This window comes from Sapajus apella, unplaced genomic scaffold, assembly GCF_009761245.1.
Source record: "Sapajus apella isolate SASKATOON/1434 unplaced genomic scaffold, GSC_monkey_1.0 scaffold13, whole genome shotgun sequence".
Lineage (NCBI taxonomy): Eukaryota > Metazoa > Chordata > Mammalia > Primates > Cebidae > Sapajus > Sapajus apella.
In genome coordinates this window covers 3,666,679-3,687,127 of record NW_022436953.1, presented here as the reverse complement: position 1 = coordinate 3,687,127, position 20,449 = coordinate 3,666,679, and the positions used below count along the sequence as shown (strand labels likewise).

The following is a 20,449-nucleotide window of genomic DNA, read 5'->3' as shown; positions in this document are numbered from 1 at the left end:
TATGTGTGAGTTGCCCCCGTTGATTCTCTCTACCTTGGTTTTTCTCCAAGCACAAGCCCATACTCAGCCCTGGCGCCATCCTCAAGGGTCCTAAAGCTCTTTACATAAAAATCCTCCTGGTCCTTATGCTAATGGATACCTGCCTGCAGGCTAATCGGCAAGTCTGCGTAATAGAAGTAAATAGTCTGCTATGGGAAATCCAGAGAGATGGCTCTGACATAAGAGAAAAATATCAGAGTTGAAACCATTTAACAAATAATTTCAGTGCTACAGAGATTTTCAATGTTTGCTACAATAAGTAATAGGAAAGCCACAGTGGATTTTAGTAACAGTTTCATTCCCCATAAAATAATGTATAGACCATGAGACGCTGATAGTAAGTTTTACCTCAGGATCTTGGAGAATTAGCTGTTTTTGTTTGTTTGTTTGTTTGTTTGTTTGTTTTTGAGACAGGGTTTCGTTTCTGTTACCCAGGCTGGAGTGCAATGGCACGATCTCGGCTCACCGCAACCTCCGCCTCCTGGGTTCAAGTAGTTCTCCTGCCTCAGCCTCCCCAGTAGTGGGGACTACAGGCACGCGCCACCATGCCCAGCTAATTTTTGTATTTTTAGTAGAGATGGGGCTTCACCTTGTTGACCAGGATGGTCTCGATTTCTTGACCTCATGATCCACCCGCCTCGGCCTCCCAAAGTGCTGGGATTATAGGTGTGAGCCACCATGCCTGGCCAAGAATTAGCTGTTATTAAAAATCAAAGAATATATCAATAAGAACATTATTTTAAATGTAAATAAAAATGAGATAACATTTTCAACTACCAAGTTAGCAAATGTTTCCTTTGTCTTTGTTGTGGCAAAATATAAACAACAAAAGATTTACCATTTCAACCGTGTTGAAATTGTACAAGTAGTGGCAATAAATGCCATCACTATTATCAATTTTCAGAATTTTTTCAACATCCCAAACAGAAACTCTGTGTCTGTTACACCATGGTTCCATATGCCTTCCTCCTCCCCCAGCCCCTAGTAACCTACTTTAGTAATTCTACTTTCTGTCTCTGTGAATTTGCCTATTCAAGATGTCTCAGATAAGCAGAATTATATAATATTTGTCCTTTTTTGTCTGGTGTATTTCACTTAGCATAGTGTTTTCAAGGTTTGTCCATGGGTAGCATGTATTAGAATGTCATCCCTCCTTAAGGCTGAATAATATTCCATTGTACGTATAACCACATTTTATTTATTCATCTGTTGGACACGTGGGCTTTTTTTTTTTTTTCCAAATAACTCAATTCACTGTCAAGGACACAGTAGACTCTTAACTGATGAGAAAAATGTTTGAGGAGGACAACCTTGATAGCTGTGTTTTTCCGAATCCGATCTCAAGATATATGACCTGTGTTTTTTAATTTGTAAAGTTAATTACTTGAACAGTTTCAGGAAGCTATGAAAAATAAAATGAAGTTTTATATGTAATGAATCATCAATGCTGAAACGAAAAAGTACATATAAAGGATGCTTAGAAATTCAAAGAGAAAAGTTGCAGATTTTCTGAATAAGAGGTAGGAAAGAGATGAACCCTTCTTAATCTCAGGCTTCAGCAAAGTCAACAAACTCAGACCCTCTTTCCATTTTTTTCCCAAGCCCAAGAACCCGGGGCAGCCTTTGTCCAGCAGGGACAGGCTGGTTCCAGCTACTCCTCTATAAGCTTTTGCTTTCTGACAAGCGACCCAGATGGTTGCTAACACCTAGGGGTGAAACGGAGTTGCTGGAACTCACTCCTCGGCTTTTGTGATGTGTGTCACTTGCCTGATTTTCTTTTTGGTGTGGAAGAAAAGTCACACAGGGGAAGGCTCCTCCCAGCCCAACTCCCCTTCCCATTATTGGGAATATGCTACAACGAAACCCCAAGGATGCCCCTGCATCTCTCTCCAGGACAAGGGGCTTTGATTCCAAGGCTGGTCATCTCTAGGCTGGGCTCTGTGTCTCAGATCACTGTAGGCCAGCCGTCCTACCTCAGCCTGTCTTAGCTCTGCACATCGCAGAGGCACTTTTCGCTCTTTATTACTGTCGTACAAGACAGATACCTACTTCCTTTTAGGACTGGAGCACTGCAGAGCAGGTAGTGAGGGTGTTGACCTAACTTGGGTTATTGGTTGAATTCTAGTGAATGAGAAAATCCTGGGGTCAGGACATATTTTAACTGGAAGGCTTCCAGTTCTTCCAGCATATAACACCAAAAAGCAAGCCATGGAAATGTAAAAATGTAATAAATTGGATCACCTGAGGTCAGGAGTTTGAGACCAGCCTGGCCAACATGGCAAAACCCAGTCTCTGCTAAAAATACAAAAATTAGCCAGGTGTGGTGGCGCATACCTGTAGTCCCAGCTACTCGGGAGGCTGAGGCAGGAGAATTGCTTGAACCTGGGAGGTAGAGGTTGCAGTGAGCTGAGATCGCACCACTGCAGTCCAGCCAAGGCGACAGAGCGAGACTCTGTCTCAAAAAAAAAGTAATAAATGTCCTTGGATATTGTTACTATTATTTTACATCAAGTGATCCATGGTGGGGGGGGCTCTGTGATCCTCTTTCTAGTGAGTGATCTCCACTCCTCTCCCCAACTCTCAGCTCTAATGCAGCCCAGCTTGACTACCCTGGCTGATATTCATAACCTTTGGAAATGCTGTTTGAGAGACAGATATTATGTCCATAAATTCATTGCAAAAACATATTCTCTAGGACAACAGAAGAAGTACAGGACATTTATCTGATCGTAAATCTTAGCACTAATTTCTCTTTTTTTTTTAATTTTTAATTTTTTGGAGGGGGCACCTGGATATGAACCAGAGCACTAATTTCTTAGATAAACATTCCATGAGCCATACTTTTTGACAGGGTGTCTTTTAGAATCTGGGAGCATTGCCATGAATAAAAGAGGGGGGAAAAAACCCTGCCCTTGTATAACTTAAACAATTCTATTAAGGAGAGTCAGACAAAACCAAAACAAGTCAACACATGTTGAGTATTTTCTATCAAAATGTTTCGGAACAGAAAGGTTCCAGATTTCAGATTTTTTCAGATTTTGGGTGAAAAAAAAAATCTATATATATATATACACACATACATATATACTCTGTGTGTGTGTGTGTGTGTGTGAGACAGAGTCTCACTGTCACCCAGGCTGAAGTGCAGTAACATGATCTTGGTTCACTGAAACCTCTGCTTCCCGGGTTGAAGAGATTGTCCTGTCTCAGCTTCCCAAGTGGCTGGGATTACAGGTGTGCACCACCACATCCAGCTAATTTTTGTATTTTTAGTAGAGATGGGATTTCATCATGTTGCCCAGACTTGTCTTGAACTCCTGACCTCAGGTGAGCCACCTGCTTCGGCCTCCCAAAGTGCTGGGTTTACATTTGTGAGTCACTGAGCCCAGCCATGGTTTTGGAATATTTACATATACATACTGAGATATCTTGGTGATGGGCCCCAGGTCTAAACAGAAATTCCTCTGTGTTTCATATGCATCTTATATGGGCCTGAAGGTAAATTTTATTCGCTGTTTTTAATAATTTTGTGCATAAAACAAAGTTTTGATTGCATTTTGACTGCAACCCATCACATGAGGTCAAATGTGGAAATTTCCACTTGGGGTGTCATGTTGGCACTCAAAGTTTTGGATTTTGAAGGTTTTTGGATGTCAGATTTTTGGATTAGGGATAGTCAACCTGTAATATGTATATATATATATGCATCGTAGTATTATGAATGCTGTAGAGAAAAATAATGCAGAGAAGGAGAACAGAGGTAATTTTTTAAAAAATAGATTTTACTTTTTAGAACAATTTTAGTTTCACAGCCAAACTGAATGGAAAATACAGAGAGTCCTTATATACCTCCTGCCTCTAGAAATGTACAGTGTCCCCCATTACTGAGATCTCATAGCAGAGGATCCATTTGTTACAACTGATGAACTTTCATTGATGTGTTACCATCCAGAGACGATACTTTACATTAGGTTCACTTATGATGATGTACATTCTGTGGGTTTGGACAAGTGTGTGATGACAGGTACCCACCATTATAGTATCAAACAGAATAGTTTCCTGCCCTGAAAATCCCCTATGTGCTGCCCAATTATCCCTCCCTCCCCCTAAGCCCTGGCAAACACCGATCTTTTTTGCTGTCTCCACAGCTTGGCCTTTTCCAAAATGTCATATAGTTGGAATTATACCATATATTACCCTGTCAGATTGGTTTCCTTCACCTAATAATATGCATTTGAGTTTCCTCCATGTCTTTTCTTGATTTGATGGCGCACTTCTTTTTAGCGCTAACATTCCATTATCTGGATATACCATAGTTTAGCTATTCATGTACTTACTAAAGAACATCTTAGTTGCTTTCAAATTTTGGCAATTGTAAATAAAGCTGCTATAAACATCCATGTGCAGGTTTTTGTGCAGGCATCAGTTTTCAACTCTCTTGGGTAAATACCAGGTAGTGTGATTGCAGATCATATGGTGACAGTATGCTTACTTTTGTAAGCATTTTTTTTTTTTTTGCTTACTTTTGTAAGCATACTCTGGGCCAGAGTATGGTTGTTTATACCTGTAATCCCAACACTTTGGGAGGCCAAGGTGGGAAGATTGCATGAGGCTGTAGGTTCAAGAAAAGCCTGGACAATATAGTAAAACCCCATCACTACAAAAAAAATTTAAACATTAGCCAGGTGTGGTGGCACATGCCTGTGTTCCCAGCTACTTGGGAGGCTGAGGCAGAAGGATTACTTGTGCCCAGGAGTTAGAAGCTGCAGCGAGCTATGATCAAGCCACTGCACTCCAACCCAGGCAACAGAGCAAGACCCTGTCTCAAAAAAAGAAAAAGCCAGGCACGGTGGCTCACACCTGCAGTCCTAACACATTGGGAGGCCAAGGCAGGCGGATCACCTGAGGTCAGGGGTTTGAGACCAGCCTGACCAACATGGAGAAACCCCGTTTCTCCTAAAAATACAAAATTAGCAGGGCGTGGTGGCGCACGCCTGTAATCCCAGCTACTCCAGAGGCTGAGGCAGGAGAATCGCTTGAACCCGGGAGGTGGAGTTTGTGGTGAGCCGAGATCACACCATTGCACTCCAGCCTGATCAACAAGAGTGAAACTCCATCTCAAAAAAAAAAAAAAGAGGCCAGGCACAGTGACTCATGCCTGTAATCCCAGCAGTTTGGGAGGCTGAGGCAGGGGCACATCATGAGGTTAGGAGATCGAGACCATCCTGGCCAACATGGTAAAACCCCATCTTTTCTAAAAATACAAAAAATTGGCTGGATGTGGTGGCACGTGCCTGTAATCCCAGCTACTTGGGAGGCTGAGGCACAAGACTCGCTTGAACCCAGGAGGCAGAGGTTGCCAATTGGAGATTGCAATCACTGCTCTTCAACCTGGTGACAGAGCGTGAATGTCTCAAAAAAACAAACAAAAAAAGAAACTGCCAAATTGTGTTCTAAAATGGCAGTTTCATTTTTGTATTCCTACCAGCAACGAACGAAAGTTTCTGTTACCCCACATCCTCATCAGCATTTGGAGTTGCCCATGTTTTGGATTTTGGCCATTCTAATAGATGTGTAGTGGTATCTCATTGCTGCTTTAATGTGCAATTTCCTAATGATATATGATATGGAGCATATTTTCATATGCTCATTTGCCATCTGTCTTGTTCTGTTTTCTGCTGCAATCACAGAATACCACAGACTGGGTAATTTAGAAAGAAATGAAGGGTTTTTTTGGCTCATGGCTCTGGAGGCTGGGAAATCCAAGATTGAGGGGCCACATCTGGTGAGGGCCTCTTGCTGTATCATAACACACAGTCAGGAAGCACACACGAGAGACGCAGCAAGAGAGGACTGAACTTCACCCTTTTATCAGGAGCACAGTCCTATGATAACTAACCCATGCCCACAGTAACACACTAATCCCTTCAGAAAGGCAGTGCCCTCATGCCCTTGACCTAATCACCAAGCCTGTCAACACTGTTACCATGACACTGAAATTTCAGCATGAGTTTTGGAGGGGACATTCAAGCTATAGTACCATCTATATATCTTTTTTTGGTAAAGTGTCTCTTCAGATCTTTTGCGCATTTTTATTTTTATTTTTGAGACAGAGACTCACTCTGTCACCCAGGCTGGAGTGCATGTTTCCATAACATTATACAACCTCCTGTAACTAATTTCAAGTGGCTGCTTTGAATTGAGTTGCATGAATGTAAAATAAGTTTGAAAACCAACCCCTAGTTGTTGCTTGCTTTAGTACCACATTTGCCTCCTTGAACAACACTACCATAAATATATGTTGGTTTTTTTATTTGTTTGTTTTTTTAGAGATGAGATCTCACCATGTTGCCAGGCTGGTCTTGAATTCCTGGGCTCAAGCTGTCCTCTCACCCTGGCCTCCCAAAGTACTGGGTTTACAGGAGTGAGCCTCTGCGCCCGGCCAATATATGGATGTCATCCTTGGAAGAGTTTACACCTGCCTGGTGAGCTTTCCCCCAAGCCCTTTTCCTGGCTGCTTCCTCCTCATCTTTAGTTTTAACTTAAATACTGCCTCCTCATAAATGCCTTCTCTTACCTCTCTATTTTATTAAGTTCTCCCTTTGTCATTCAACTCTTTATCAATTTACAGAATTATGCTCAATTTGTATTACAAATGTAGTTTGTTTGACTGTTTATTTCCTGTCACTTTCACCCGACTTTAAGTTCCATGAGGAATCCTGGGCTGTGCACAGTGTCTGACACAGCATAGATGCTTAGTAAATATTTGCTGAGTGATTGCATATATAAATGAAGAAAAGAATGAATTTATGTCAGTACCTCAGGTTGAATTCCTAAGATGGAACTGATGGAGCAAAGGCTAAGCCACATGTAAAAGTATTACTTAATTTCTCCCCAAACCTTCAATAGATTTCACAATAGCGTTTACACAGGTATTTGTATCTCTTTCCAGTTGGCCAAAGAGTACGGCTCTGTTTACACCCTGTACTTTGAATCCTGGCCCACCATGGTCTTCCATGAATATAAAGCAGTGAAGGAAGCTTTTATTAATCAGGATGTTAAATTCCTTGGCAGAGGACATATTCCAATGATTGATGATGCCCAGAAAAGATATGGTATGTTTTAAATCAAAAGACATGTTAATTTTCTTTGGCACCTGAATATTTAGCAAAAAATTTTGATCAACTAGTTCGACAGCATCTGTTCTACACTAAACAACGGACTAAATGTTACCATACTGCAATGAAATTCTGACACTAACTACCCAGAGTTAGCATAGACTCCATAGATAAGGACACAGTCCCCAACAAGACTGCCCTCACCCCAGATGCCAGCTGCAAGTTCAGGGGTCCTTAGGTCACCCACATTTCTGATCAACTAAAAAACTTTAGGGTTTCCCATGACCCTTTCAGGTATGATAATTTGCTAGGACAACTCACAGGACGTAGGAAGGTGCTATACTTAAAATTGCAGTTTTATTCAATAAAGGATACAAATAAAGAATCCCATAAGGTGAGGTCTGGGAGGCTCTCAAATGCAGAGCATCTGTATCCTCCACCTAGGAAATAGAATGTGTTACCCTCCTGGCACACCAGCGTGTTCAGCTACCAGGAAGCTTGATCAGAGCATCAGTGCCCAGAGTTTTTACTAGAGTCTCATTACATGGACATGATTGATGGAATCATTGGCCATGTCACTGAACTCGTGAACTCAATCTCCAGCCTCCTCTACTCCATGGAGGTTGAGAGTTCAGGCTGATATCACTTGGCCCAAAGCCTCAACCCTCTAAACAGATGGCTGGTCTTTCTGGCATGGTTGGCCCCCATCTTAAAACTATCCTGGAATCCACCTGAATCATTTAATTGGCACATACTCAGGTGTGATCCCAGGGATCCACCATGTTCCAAAGACACTTTTTTTTTTTTTTTGTTTTGTTTTGAACTGGGAGGTGGGGTCTCACTCTCCCCAGCCCCCACCTCCCAGGTTCAAGCCATTCTCCTACCTCAGCCTCCCAGGTAGCTGGGATTACAGGCATCTGCTGCCATGCCCAGCTAATTTTTGTATTTTTAGCAGAGACAGGGTTTCACCATGTTGGCCAGGCTGGTCTCAAACTCCTGGGCTCAAGTGATCCGCCTGCCTCAGCCTCCCAAAGTGCTGGGATTACAGGTGTGAGCCACTGCGCCCCACCTGCATACCAAAGGCGCTTTTAAAAAACACTCAGGAGGCCGGGCGCGGTGGCTCAAGCCTGTAATCCCAGCACTTTGGGAGGCCGAGGCGGGTGAATCACGAGATCAAGAGATTGAGACCATCCTGGTCAACATGGTGAAACGCTGTCTCTACTAAAAATACAAAAAATTAGCTGGGCATGGTGGTGCGTGCCTGTAATCCCAGCTACTCAGGAGGCTAAGGCAGGAGAATTGCCTGAACCCAGGAGGTGGAGGTTGCGGTGAGCCGAGATCGTGCCATTGCACTCCAGCCTGGGTAACATGAGTGAAACTCCGTCTCAAAAAAAAAAAAAAAAAAAAACCACTCAGGAAATTCCAACGGTTTAGAAGCTCCCACAAACTATGAACTGTATGTGTGTGTCTATATATATGTGTGTGTGTGTGTGTGTGTGTATATATATATATATATATATATATATTTGTTTATTTAATTTGACGACAACAGATCCTCTGGTAGCTCCATTGAGATGAACATCAGAAACAGACCCCAAGTATCCTGAAAGCTAATGCTGTGAATATAATTGAGATAAAAACAATCTGAGAACCTTTTGAAATAAGAGTTGTTGCCCCGAGGCCTCAGGGTTGAGGGAGCTGAAGTCATGCTTGGGGTATAGTTTCCTATGGCACACAGGATGTAGTAGCACCGTGGCCACGACAGGAGACACTGACTAGATCTAGAAATGGCTGTGCTTTCAATGGCAGCCTGAGCGCGAGGGAGATGGAGAGGAGGGAGGGCAAACCAGGACGTCATGCACAGGGAGCAACGGTGGTCGGTCACATTTTAGTTCTTCAGCTGGAAAATAGGCTCACAAATAATTCCTTTTGTTCTTATGCTTCAAAATTTAGATGTGTGGCATATATTCCTTTATAGGTATCAAATAACACACAATAAAAAATGTAGAACACTCTGAAAGTCTCCTCCAAACCACTTAAAATTATAAAATTATAAGTCCTGGAACAGTAGAAATTCTTTCACAGCATATTTACGAATCATTAAATACAATGCTGTGTATTAAGTCCTGTAAGAGAAGCAAGTTTTTCTCTCTCTCACATAAGATTAAGGTACAATTGCTTACCTAAAGAAGCAACCAATTCTTACCACTGAGTTTATGAAAAAAGGAAAAGAAATTTAAAAAGTAGAAGCAACCAAGATCCCCTTCTACAACCTCCCTTTCTGAAAAACAAGTTGATTATATTGGGTATGCATGACCTTTTACGTTAATTTTAAAACTGGAGATGGAGGCCACTGGGCCGGATTGAGCTGAAGCAGGAGACAATTGTTGGTCTAAAGCTTGCAGTTTTGGTAACTCAAAAAATTGGTTTCCAAACTTCCCATAAAATTCTTGTTACCACTCCTTACTAGCCAGTAATGGGAACAGATAATTCAGTTCTTCCTTTCACTAACCTTTCTATTTTAGAAAATAACAGAGAAGGGCTGGGTGTGGTGACTCACGCCTGTAATCCCAGCACTTTGGGAGGCTGAGGCAGGAGAATCGATGGAATCTGGGAGGCGGAGGTCGCAGTGAGCTGAGATCATGCCACTGCGCTCCAGCCTGGTAGACAGAGCGAGAGACAAGCACTCTGGCAAAAAAAAAAAAAAAAAAAAAACAATAACAGAAAAGTGCCATTCATTGATATTTTAGTTTTCCTTCTCTATTAGTTCCTTAGGGCTGCCATAATGAAGTACCAATAATTTGGTGGCTTAGAACTCACAGTTTGGGAGGCTGGAAATCTGAGATCAAGGTGTTGGCAGGATTGGTTCCTTCTGAGAACTGTCAGGGAGAATCTGTTCTGTGCCTCTGCCGTAGCTCCTGGTGGCTTTCTGGCCATTTTTGGAGTTCCTTGGCTTGTAGGTGCATCACCCTGAACTCTGCTTTCATGTTCGTGTGATATTCTCCCTGTGTGCATGTCTGCCTCTGTGTCCAAATGTCCCCTTTTAATAAGGACAGTCATATTGGCTTAAGGCCCACCTGTGACCTCATTTCAACCTGACCTCTGTAAAGAGCCTATTTCCAAATAAGTTCGCATTCACAGATACTGGGGGTTAGGGTGCCAACATTTTTTGGGGGAAACAATTCAATAAATAGTACCTTACTAAGTGGAATAACTGCTAAAATACTAAATAGCTTTCTGAGATATTTATTTATTCATTCATTCATTCATTCAAGACACAGAGTCTTGCTATATTGACCAGGCTGGTTTTGCAGTTGTGGGCTCAAGCAGTCCTCTCACCTCAGCTTCCCAAGTAGCTGGTACTAAAGGCATGTGCCACCACACCTGGATAATTTTGGTAATTTTTGTAGAAATGAGGTCTTACTGTATTGCCCAGGCTGCTCTTAAACTCCAGAGCTCAAGCAGTCCTGCTGCCTTGGCCTCCCAAAGTGCTGGGATTACAGGTGTGAACCACCAAGCCCAGCCTGCTTTCTGACATCTTTAAACAGCTATAATACAGTGCTGCATATTCCTGGAATATATGTCTAACTAATCAAATCATTGAAACTTTCCTGGTAACTGACTTGATATTTTGCCTCATTTCTTTTGTTGTTGTTGTTTTGTTTTGTTTTTTGAGATGGAGTCTAGCTCTGTCACTCAGGATGGAGTGCAGTGGCACAATCTCAGCTCACTGCAACCTCTAACTCCCAGGTTCAAGCAATTCTCCTGCCTCAGCCTCCCTAGTAGCTGGGATTACAGGCACCCACCACTACGCCCAGCTAATTTTTGTATTTTTAGTAGAGATGGGGTTTCACCATGTTGGCCAGGCTGGTCTTGAACTCCTGACCTCAGGTGATCCACCTGCCTCAGCCTCCCAAAGTGCTGGAATTACAGGTGTGAGCCACCACACCTGGACTGTTGTGTTGTTTTTTTTTGAGACGGAGTTTTGCTCTTGTTGCCCAAGCTGGAGTGCAGTGGTGCCATCACAGCTCACTGCAACCTGTGCCTCCCAGGTTCAAGTGAATCTCCCACCTCAGCCTCCCAAATAGCTGGGACTACAGGCATGCACCACCACGCCCAGCTAATTTTTGTATTTTTAGTAGAGATGGGGTTTCACCATGTTGACCAGGATGGTCTTGACCTTCTGACCTTGTGATCCACCCGCCTCGGCCTCTCAAAGTCCTGGGATTACAGGTGTAAACCACCGCCATCTTTACATTTTTATCTCATTGACAGATGGCAACAGATCAAACTCTTACTTTATTTTATTCATTTTAGCCACATACCAATATTAGATGCTATTGTTCATTCACTGAAATGCAAAGTTTAAAATAACTTAAGTGTTCTTAGAGGCATGGATAAACAGCACTCATGCCTTACCTGAGGGAGCACAGATACTATAGCATTTTTGGAACGGAATCTAGTAATGTCTATTGACATATTGTAGAGACCTATGGGAGAATCTGGTTTACATAAATAGGAACAACCCACTTTGCAATTATGCAACCCATCTACACATGCACAAAGACAATGGGGTGTGGAGGGCATTGCTTCCTTGAAAAGCACCAGAATTACAGGGATGCCGGTATGGGAGAGAGAAGTAAATATACTTAAAAATATATATATATATTTACATAAATATATAATATGTTATAATATAGCATAAATTATAATTTATAATCTATAATTTTATATTAATAACCAAATATAAATATGTGATATACAAATATATAGTAAATAAATAAATTTTATTTTATTTTTGAGACAAGGTCTCCATGGCTGGAGTGTAGTGGCACCATCAGGGCTCGGGTGACCTCCCACCTGACTCTCGAGCAGCGGTACTACAAGCGCCACTCCCTGCAAATTTTTGTATTTTTAGTAGAGATGGGGTTTCACCATATTGCCCAGGCTGGTCTCAAACCCCAGGACTCAAGTGATCTGCCTGCCTTGGCCTCCCAAGCTGCTGGGATTGCAGGCATGAGCCACTGCGCCAAGCTAACTAAATATATTTTAAATGTATACGTATATATTCACAAGTTTCTCAATAAAGAGTGAGGAGACACGGGAGAGCCTTCCAGATACCTCTTGTTACGTGACGAACCTCCTCAAACTCGATGATGTAAAGCAACCAGCATTTTTCACGCTCATAAGTTCTTCGGGTCAGGAATCTGAACTGGGTACAATGCAAATAGCTTTTCCCTGATTTATAGGCCTGGGGCCTTGGCAGACATCCAGTTTTTTCCACCCTGAACAGCTGTGTGGATTCAATGGCCGAGGGCTGGAATCCCACTGAGGCTTCTTCACTTATGAGGCTGGCTTCTGGGCAGGGATGGCCCAAAAGCTGAGGTCAGCTGGGAGCATCAACCCAAGCATCTTCATGGCCTGCCCACCTCATGGCTTGGTGACTGGAACCCAGCGGGGAGCCTCCTGGGGGAGATTAGAGAGCGAGGCAGAGGCTGCCAAGCTTCTGCTGACCAAAGCTCAGAATGTATGGCCACGGTCTATTCATTGCAAACAACTCCCAACAGCCAACTCAAATTCACAGCAACAGGAGTAAGGCCTCCCTTCTTGAAGGGGAGGTGATGTCCACACCACAGGAGAGCAGGAGGGACAGGAGATACTGCTGCCAGGCAGATGAAGGGGCCCTCTGACCAGCCTTGGAAAGACCAGCCCCAGTGGTGGGAAGGACACCGGGAGATGGGGAGACTTAGAAGCCAAAGAAGAAGAGTTGTCAACTGGGTCAGTGGACCATAGGTGTGGATTTGGCCAAGCAGGCGGTGTTCACATCCTGAGCAGGTGCAGTGTCAGTGGAAGAGCAAGGGCAGAGCTGGGCTGCAGTGGAATGAAGAATGAATGGGAACTTCTGCTTCCTGGCACAATGAATGGCTGAATGACCTTCTCATCGAAACTAATATTACATTTGGATAAAATATTTTTTCCATGAGCAGGAAACTTTGTTTTCTTTTGTCTTTTGGGATGGGGTCTTGCGCTGTTGCCCCCTGTTGTGGTGGTGCAATCAGTTCACTGTGGTCCTGCCTGACCTTCTGGCCTTGAGCCATGCTCCCACCTCAGCCCCCTGAGTAGCTGGGACTATAAGCACGCGCCACCACACCTGGCTAATTTTTTATTTTTATTTGTGAGATGGTGTCTCACTATGTTGCTCAGGCTGGTCTCAAACTCCCGGCCTCAGGCTGTCCTCCCACCTTAGCCTCACAGAGTGATGGGATTATAGGCATGAGCCATGGTGCCCAGCTCAGGCAGAAAATCTTTCATATTTATGAGTATTACAATAAATATAATTTGAGGACTTCTAGTTTTAGCTTGGAGAAGTAAAAAGCAAGAAGAGCACTGCTCTACCCATACAAAAATAAATTAAAACCTCAACAGTAAATTAACTTTTCTTGAATTCATCAGAGCTGAGCATTCAAGGAAAGGTGTAACCTAAAATCTGGGAAAGATAGGCCACACGGGACTAGAACATCGCCGGCCTGGAACAAATAGCACCCTAGCACAGTATAAGATGATTAAACTAGAAATGTTTCATGAATTGCTAACGGCCAAGTGAGAGCTGGCAAGCATATGTGAAGCCCTTGGTGGGGGACATTAACCTAAGGAAACAGAAGAGGTTTCTCTCCTCGCAGGTGGAACCTTCTCGCCTAGTCTCTCCTACTTGCCCTATGGGCTGGGCGCGGTGGCACCCAGCACTTTGAGAGGCCAAGGTGGGGGAAAAGCTTGAGTCCGCGGGTTTGAGACCACCTGGGCAAAATAATGAGCCCTTGTCTCTACAGAAATAAATAAATAAACAAAATTAGGCTGGGCGTAGTGGCTCAAGCCTGTAATCCCAGCACTTTGGGAGGCCGAGGCGGGTGGATCACGAGGTCAAGAGATCGAGACCATCCTGGTCAACACGGTGAAACCCCGTCTCTACTAAAAATACAAAACATTAGCTGGGCATGGTGGTGCGTGCCTGTAATCCCAGCTACTCGGGAGGTTGAGGCAGGAGAATTGCCTGAACCCAGGAGGCAGAGGTTGCAGTGAGCCGAGATCGCGCCATTGCACTCCAGCCTGGGTAACATGAGTGAAACTCCGTCTCAAAAAAATAAAATAAACAAAATTAGCTGGACGTGGTGGCAAGTGCCTGTAGTCCCAACCGCTCTGATCCCGGGATCCTGGGACATTGAGGCCGCAGTAAGCCTTGATTGCACCACTGCACTGCAGTCTGGGCGACAGAGCAGGACAATGCCTCAAAACAAAAATAAACAAAAAACAGAGCACCCTCCACGTAGCTCATTATTATAGTCAATCCCTGGAAAATACACTGTCCCCCTCTCCCTCCATCATATTTGCCTGGCGTATACTCCAACCCCAGAATAATTCAAACACCTGTCCTTTCTGTGTTAGTGCTCAGAAAACGAGCACTTCTACAGAAATTCTCCCAAGAATTAGAAGAGCTTCCCTTGACATTTATACCTGCAAACCTCAACCAGTGTCTTGGTCGGGTCAGTTAGTTCCTCTGCGGGCTCACTTTTCCACTCGGAGGTGCCTTATTTGTTCTGCTAAGCCCCATTATGCACTTCTACTCTCAGAGCCATCGAATCATAAGTCATTAAAAAAAAACTGGCCAGGTGTGGTGGCTCACATCTGTGATCCCAGCACTTTGGAAGGCCGAGGAGGATGCATCACCTAATGTCTTGAGTTCGAGACCAGCCTGGCCAACATGGTAAAACCCTGTCTCTACTAAAAATGCAAAAATTAGCTGGGCATAGTGGCAGGCATCTGTAATCCCAGCTACTTGGAGGCTGAGGCAGAAGAATCTCTTGAACCTGGGAGGCAAAGATTGCAGTGAGCCAAGATTGTGCCACTGCACTCCAACCTGGGCAACGGAAGAAGCCTCTCTCTCAAAAAAAAAAAAAAAAAAATAGAGGAATCAGAAGGAAACTCTCCTCTTCTCCTCTTCAACATTTTATCTATAGGTCTATCTGCCTCTACACCCATATTTTCCTTCTTACCTCTAGTTACAACTGAAAAAGTGTACCTTCTCCTGACAGGGAGAATCTCTACCTGTACCCTAGATCCTGTAGCATCTCACCTGCCCAAGAATTTGACTTCTAGCGTAATGCCTTCTCCTCGGGGATGATCCATTTTTCTCTGTGCTTGACCTGAAAACTATTTCTCTCCCGTCTCTCATGGGGCCTATTTATCTAACAGTTTTAGGGTGCTGCGGGCTGGACTTCCCACACTCCTTTAACAGCTGCTTCTGGTCGGATCAGCAAAGGGAGGCAATGGCAAGAGAGTGGGGAGGGGAGGAGAGGGCTGGCATCTCCCCAAGGCTGCATGGCCCCTGCAGCGCCAGCTCCTTCAGGACAGGCCTGCTTTGGTTCCAGCTCTTGTCAGGTAACCCAGCCTCTGAGCTCCAAGGTTGCCAACTCCTCCTTTTGTGCCTTCCACTGGGAGGTGGTAGCCACTTCCTGCTGCTAATAATGACCAGATGGGCTTACTGTCCCTGATGTGGCCTCTCAGTGTTTCCATCTCCTTTATGCCAGCTCCCTGGATTGAGTTTCCTCTGTTTTAAATATTTAGGCCAAGCAGAGTGGCTCACTCCTGTAATTTCAGAACTTTGAGAGGCTGAGATGGGAGGATTGCTTGACTCTAGGAGTTCAAGGCCAGCCTGGGTGACAGAGTACCAGGTATAAATTCTCCACAAAACATTTAAAAAGTTAGTTGGCTGTGGTGCCACTCACCGGTATCCCAGATATTTGGGAGGCTAAGGTGGGAGGATGGCTGGAGCCCAGGAGCTGAAGGCAGCAGTAAGCTAGGGTCACACCACTGCACTCTGGCCTGGGCGGCAGAGTGAGACTGTATCACTTTTAAGAAGGAGGTAGGGCTAGGCACAGTGGCTCACATGTGTAATAACCAGCACTTTGGCAGGCTGAAGTGGGAGGATCACATGAGGCCAGGAGTTTGAGACCAGCTTGGCGGAGATAGTGAGCCACCATCTCTAAAAAAAAAAAAAAAAAAAAAAAAAATTGAAGAGAAAAATAGTTTTGCAATTGCATCTAATAATTTTCAGGCCAGGAGTGGTGGCTCATGCCTATAATCCCAGTACTTTGGAATTTGGGATCATTTGATCTCAGGATTTTGAGAAAATAACAATTTTCATATGACAGCTAACATTTATGAGTACCTTTTATGTGTCAGATACTCTACTGAGGATTTTGCATGCACGATCATATTTAGTCAACACAACGGTCCCATGAGGAAGAAACTATTTTTTGTTTTCATTCTTCAGATGAAGTTATTGAGACAATCAAAGTTAAATAGGCCAGGCTCAGTGGCTCACGCCTGTAAACCCAGCACTTTTGCCGGGCTGACTTGGGCAGATGGCTTGAGTCCAGGAGTTCGAGACCAGGTTGGTCAACATGGTGAGACCCTGTCTCTAATAAAAAATACAAATAAATAAATAAATAAATAGCTGGACATGGTGGTGTGTGTCTGTAGTCTCAGCTACTCGGGAGAATCACCTGAGCTTGGAAGGTTGAGGCTGCAGTGAGCCGAGATCACACCACACTCCAGCTTGAGTGACAGAGTGAGACCCTGTCTCAAAAAAAAAAAATTAAGTAATTTGCTCAAAGAAGAAAGTGTTGGAGATAAGATTTGAATTCAGTCTGCTTAGTTCTAGAGCCTATACCCCTAAGCGTATGCTGCAATGCACTAACACATTTATTTTTATGTACTGTCTCCCAGATATTGTCCATATACACACATATTTTATACACAATTGTATTTATAGTATATAGAAATTTTTTCTTTTTTCTTTTTTTTTTTTTGAGACGGAGTTTCACTCTTGTTACCCAGGCTGGAGTGCAATGGCGCGATCTCGGCTCACCGCAACCTCCGCCTCCTGGGTTCAGGCAATTCTCCTGCCTCAACCTCCTCAGTAGCTGGGATTACAGGCACGCGCCACCATGCCCAGCTAATGTTTTTGTATTTTTAGTAGAGACGGGGTTTCACCATGTTGACCAGGATGGTCTCGATCTCTTGACCTCGTGATCCACCCGCCTCGGCCTCCCAAAGTGCTGGGATTACAGGCTTGAGCCACCGCGCCCGGCCTAGAAATTTTTTCTTTTCTTTCTTTTTTAAATTAGAGACAGGGTCTCAGTATGTTGCCTAAACTGGTCTTGAACTCCAGCAATCTGTCCACCTCAGCCTCACGAATTGCTGCAATTACAGGTGTGAGCCACCATGCCCAGCCCAGTAATTTTTGCATACTGATTTCTTCTAAAATGTTATTAACATTTCTGACATTTCTACATAGTTTTCATAATTATTATTTTCTTTTTTTTTTTTTTTGAGACGGAGTTTTCACTCTTGTTACCCAGGCTGGAGTGCAATGGCGCGATCTCGGTTCACTGCAACCTCCGCCTCCTGGGTTCAGGCAATTCTCCTGCCTCAGCCTCCTGAGTAGCTGGGATTACAGGCATGCGCCACCATGCCCAGCTGATTTTTTGTATTTTCAGTAGAGACGGGGTTTCACTATGTTGACCAGGATGGTCTCGATCTCTTGACCTCGTGATCCACCCGCGTCGGCCCATAATTATTATTTTCATAGTTGCTTAAGCTTTCCTAACATTGGTTTATTATGATTATGCAAACTGTTACCCAATTATTAGAATTTAGATCGTTCGCAGATTTTTAAAATTAGTATACATGGTGTGAAAGGAAAATAAATCTTGGGACCCCAAATTCACTAAGCCAAAGGGAAAAGTCAAGCTTGGAACTGCCTTCCATTTTGGTTCTTAAATACGATGGCTAAAAAGATGAAAAGCTACATACCTCCCTCACACTTTGCCCACAAGAACACTCCTGATGGGTCCCAAGGTCTTTACCCTAAAGTGTTTCTGTTTAAGTTCACAATGGCAATGGAAATTGATACCTTATCTTCACAGATGGGAGACACAGGACAGAGCTCCAAGTCATCCCCGTGCCTACCTGAGACAAATGCTTATCTGATTGTGTCCTCTGCCCTGTTGTCTACATTTCTTATGTAAAAACACAGATTCACTGAGCCAGAGCAAGGCATGAATGGCTATTTTCCCCTATCCCCCTCTCACATATCTGAATATCCCACCTGATATGGTTTGGTTCTGTGTCCCTACCCAAATCTTATGTCAAATTGTAACACATGTGAGGGGAGGGGCCTGGTGGGAGGTGATTGAATCATGGGGGCTAATTTCCCCCTTGCCTTTCTCGTGATAGTAAGTTCTCATGACATCCGATGGTTTAAAAGTGTGGCACTTCCTCTTTTGCTCTCTCTCCTGCCACTATGTAAGATGTGCCTTGCTTCCCATTCACCTTCCACCATGATTGTAAGTTTCCTGAGGCCTCCCCTGCTATGTGGAACTGTGAGTCAATGAACCCTCTTTTCTTTTCTTTTTTTTGAGACGGAGTCTCACTCTGTTGCCCAGGCTGGGGTGCAATGGCATGATCTCGGCTCACCTCTGCCTCCCAAGGAATTCTCCTGCCTCAGTCTCCTGAGTAGCTGGGATTACAGGCATGCGCCACCACGCCCAGCTAATTTTGTATCTTTAGTAGAGATGGGATTTCTCCGTGTTGGTCAGGCTGGTCTCAAGCTCCAAACCTCAGGTGATCCACCCGCTGCAGCCTCCCAAAGTGCTGGGATTACAAGCGTGAGCCACCGTGCCTAGCCTGACAAATTAACTTTTCTAAGATGCATTCTCCTCATCTAAAAATAAGGGGCTAAAAACCAAACCTCAGAATGAAGATGAAATAATACAGTATGCAAAACATTTACATAGTATTCAATATTCATAAATGCTCCATAATATTACTTGTTGCTATGATTACTATTATAGCATCCAAATAATAATATGTTAGTAGTAGTATAGTATAATACTATACAGCAATTGGTATCCTGTGCTGTAATATACTACTACTACTATATTTATGATTCCATCCTAGGTTGGAGAAGTTTAGAGGAAAATGAACTCTATATAAATCTGACAGGAGATCTTGAAATCCTGATGTAAGATGATTCAGTTCTGAATGTGAGGGCTGCTGTTTTCTCACATCGGCTCAGCTCTTTGACTCCACATATATCCTTGCCTCTGCTCCCTGCAACTTACCTGCTCCACCCTCTTCAAGGAGTGTTTCCAGTATGAGAATGAGACATTCCTCTCCCTGATGAGTTTGTTACACGAAAATTTTAAGGCCAACTCTGTGCATACTTCTTATGAATTAGCCCTGCTCCACAAGGAGCTATTTTAAAAAATAAAGAAAAAGAAAAGTGAAGTAAACGTGCGTGTGTGTGTGTGTGTGTGTGTGTGTGTCTGTGTCTGTGACGGAGTCTTGCTCTGTTGCCCAGGCTGAAATGCAGGGGTATGAACTCAGCTCACTGCAACCTCTGCCTCCTGGGTTCAAGTGATTCTCCTGCTTCAGCCTCCTGAGTAGCTGGGATTACAGGCACCCGCCACCATGCCTGGCTAATTTTTGTATTTTTAGTAGAGATGAGATTTCACCTTGTTGGCCAGGCTGATCTCAAACCTCTGATCTCGGGTGATTCACATGCCTTGGCCTCCCAAAGTACTGGGATTACAGGCATGAGCCACCATGCACGGGTGGGCTTGCTTGCTTTCTCTTTCTTTCCTTCCTTCTCTTTCTTTCTTTTTCTTTCTTTCTCTCTCTTTCTTTTACTTCTTCTTTCTTTTCTCTCCCTTCCTTCCCTCCCTCCCTTCCCATCCTCCCTCCCTCCCTTTCCTCCCTCCATCCTCCCTTCCCCTTCCTCCCTCTCTTCCTTCCTTCCTTCCTTCCTCCCTCCCTCCTTCCTTCCTTGCTTCCTTTCTTCTTTTCTTTCAAAAAGATCTTGCTCTGTCACCCAGGCTGGAGTGCAGTGGCACAATCTTGGCTCACTGCAACCTCTACCTCCTGGGTTCAGTTCATCCTCTTGCCTCAGCCTCCCAAGTAACTGGGATTACAGGCACCCACCACCACACCCAGCTAATTTTTGTATTTTTAGTAGAGATGAGGTTTCACTTTGTGCCAGGCTGGTCTTGAACTCCTGACTTCAGGTGATCTGCTTACCTTGGCTTCCCAAAGTGCTAGGATTACAGGCATGAGTCACTGTGCCTGCCTAATGTTTTCAATATATATTTCAGATGAGCTAAGTGATATATTTTTTACACACACACATGTTTCTGAACATATGTTTATCTGGGAGTGGGTAAAACACATGCATT

General features: G+C 43.8%; 1 protein-coding gene across 3 annotated transcripts in view; it reads left to right on the top strand.

Moving 5' to 3' along the window:
* The window catches only part of ERLIN1 (ER lipid raft associated 1), a 63,060-nt gene extending 43,565 nt beyond the window's left edge, over positions 1 to 19,495 (top strand). For all 3 annotated transcript variants that reach the window (XM_032281285.1, XM_032281286.1, XM_032281287.1), the window contains exons 12-13: positions 6,992 to 7,154; positions 19,176 to 19,495. In XM_032281285.1, coding sequence (XP_032137176.1) covers positions 6,992 to 7,154; positions 19,176 to 19,243 — 231 coding nt within the window. In that variant the 3' untranslated portion in view covers positions 19,244 to 19,495. The remainder of the gene's footprint in view (positions 1 to 6,991; positions 7,155 to 19,175) is intronic.
* Positions 19,496 to 20,449: the final 954 nt, after the last annotated feature.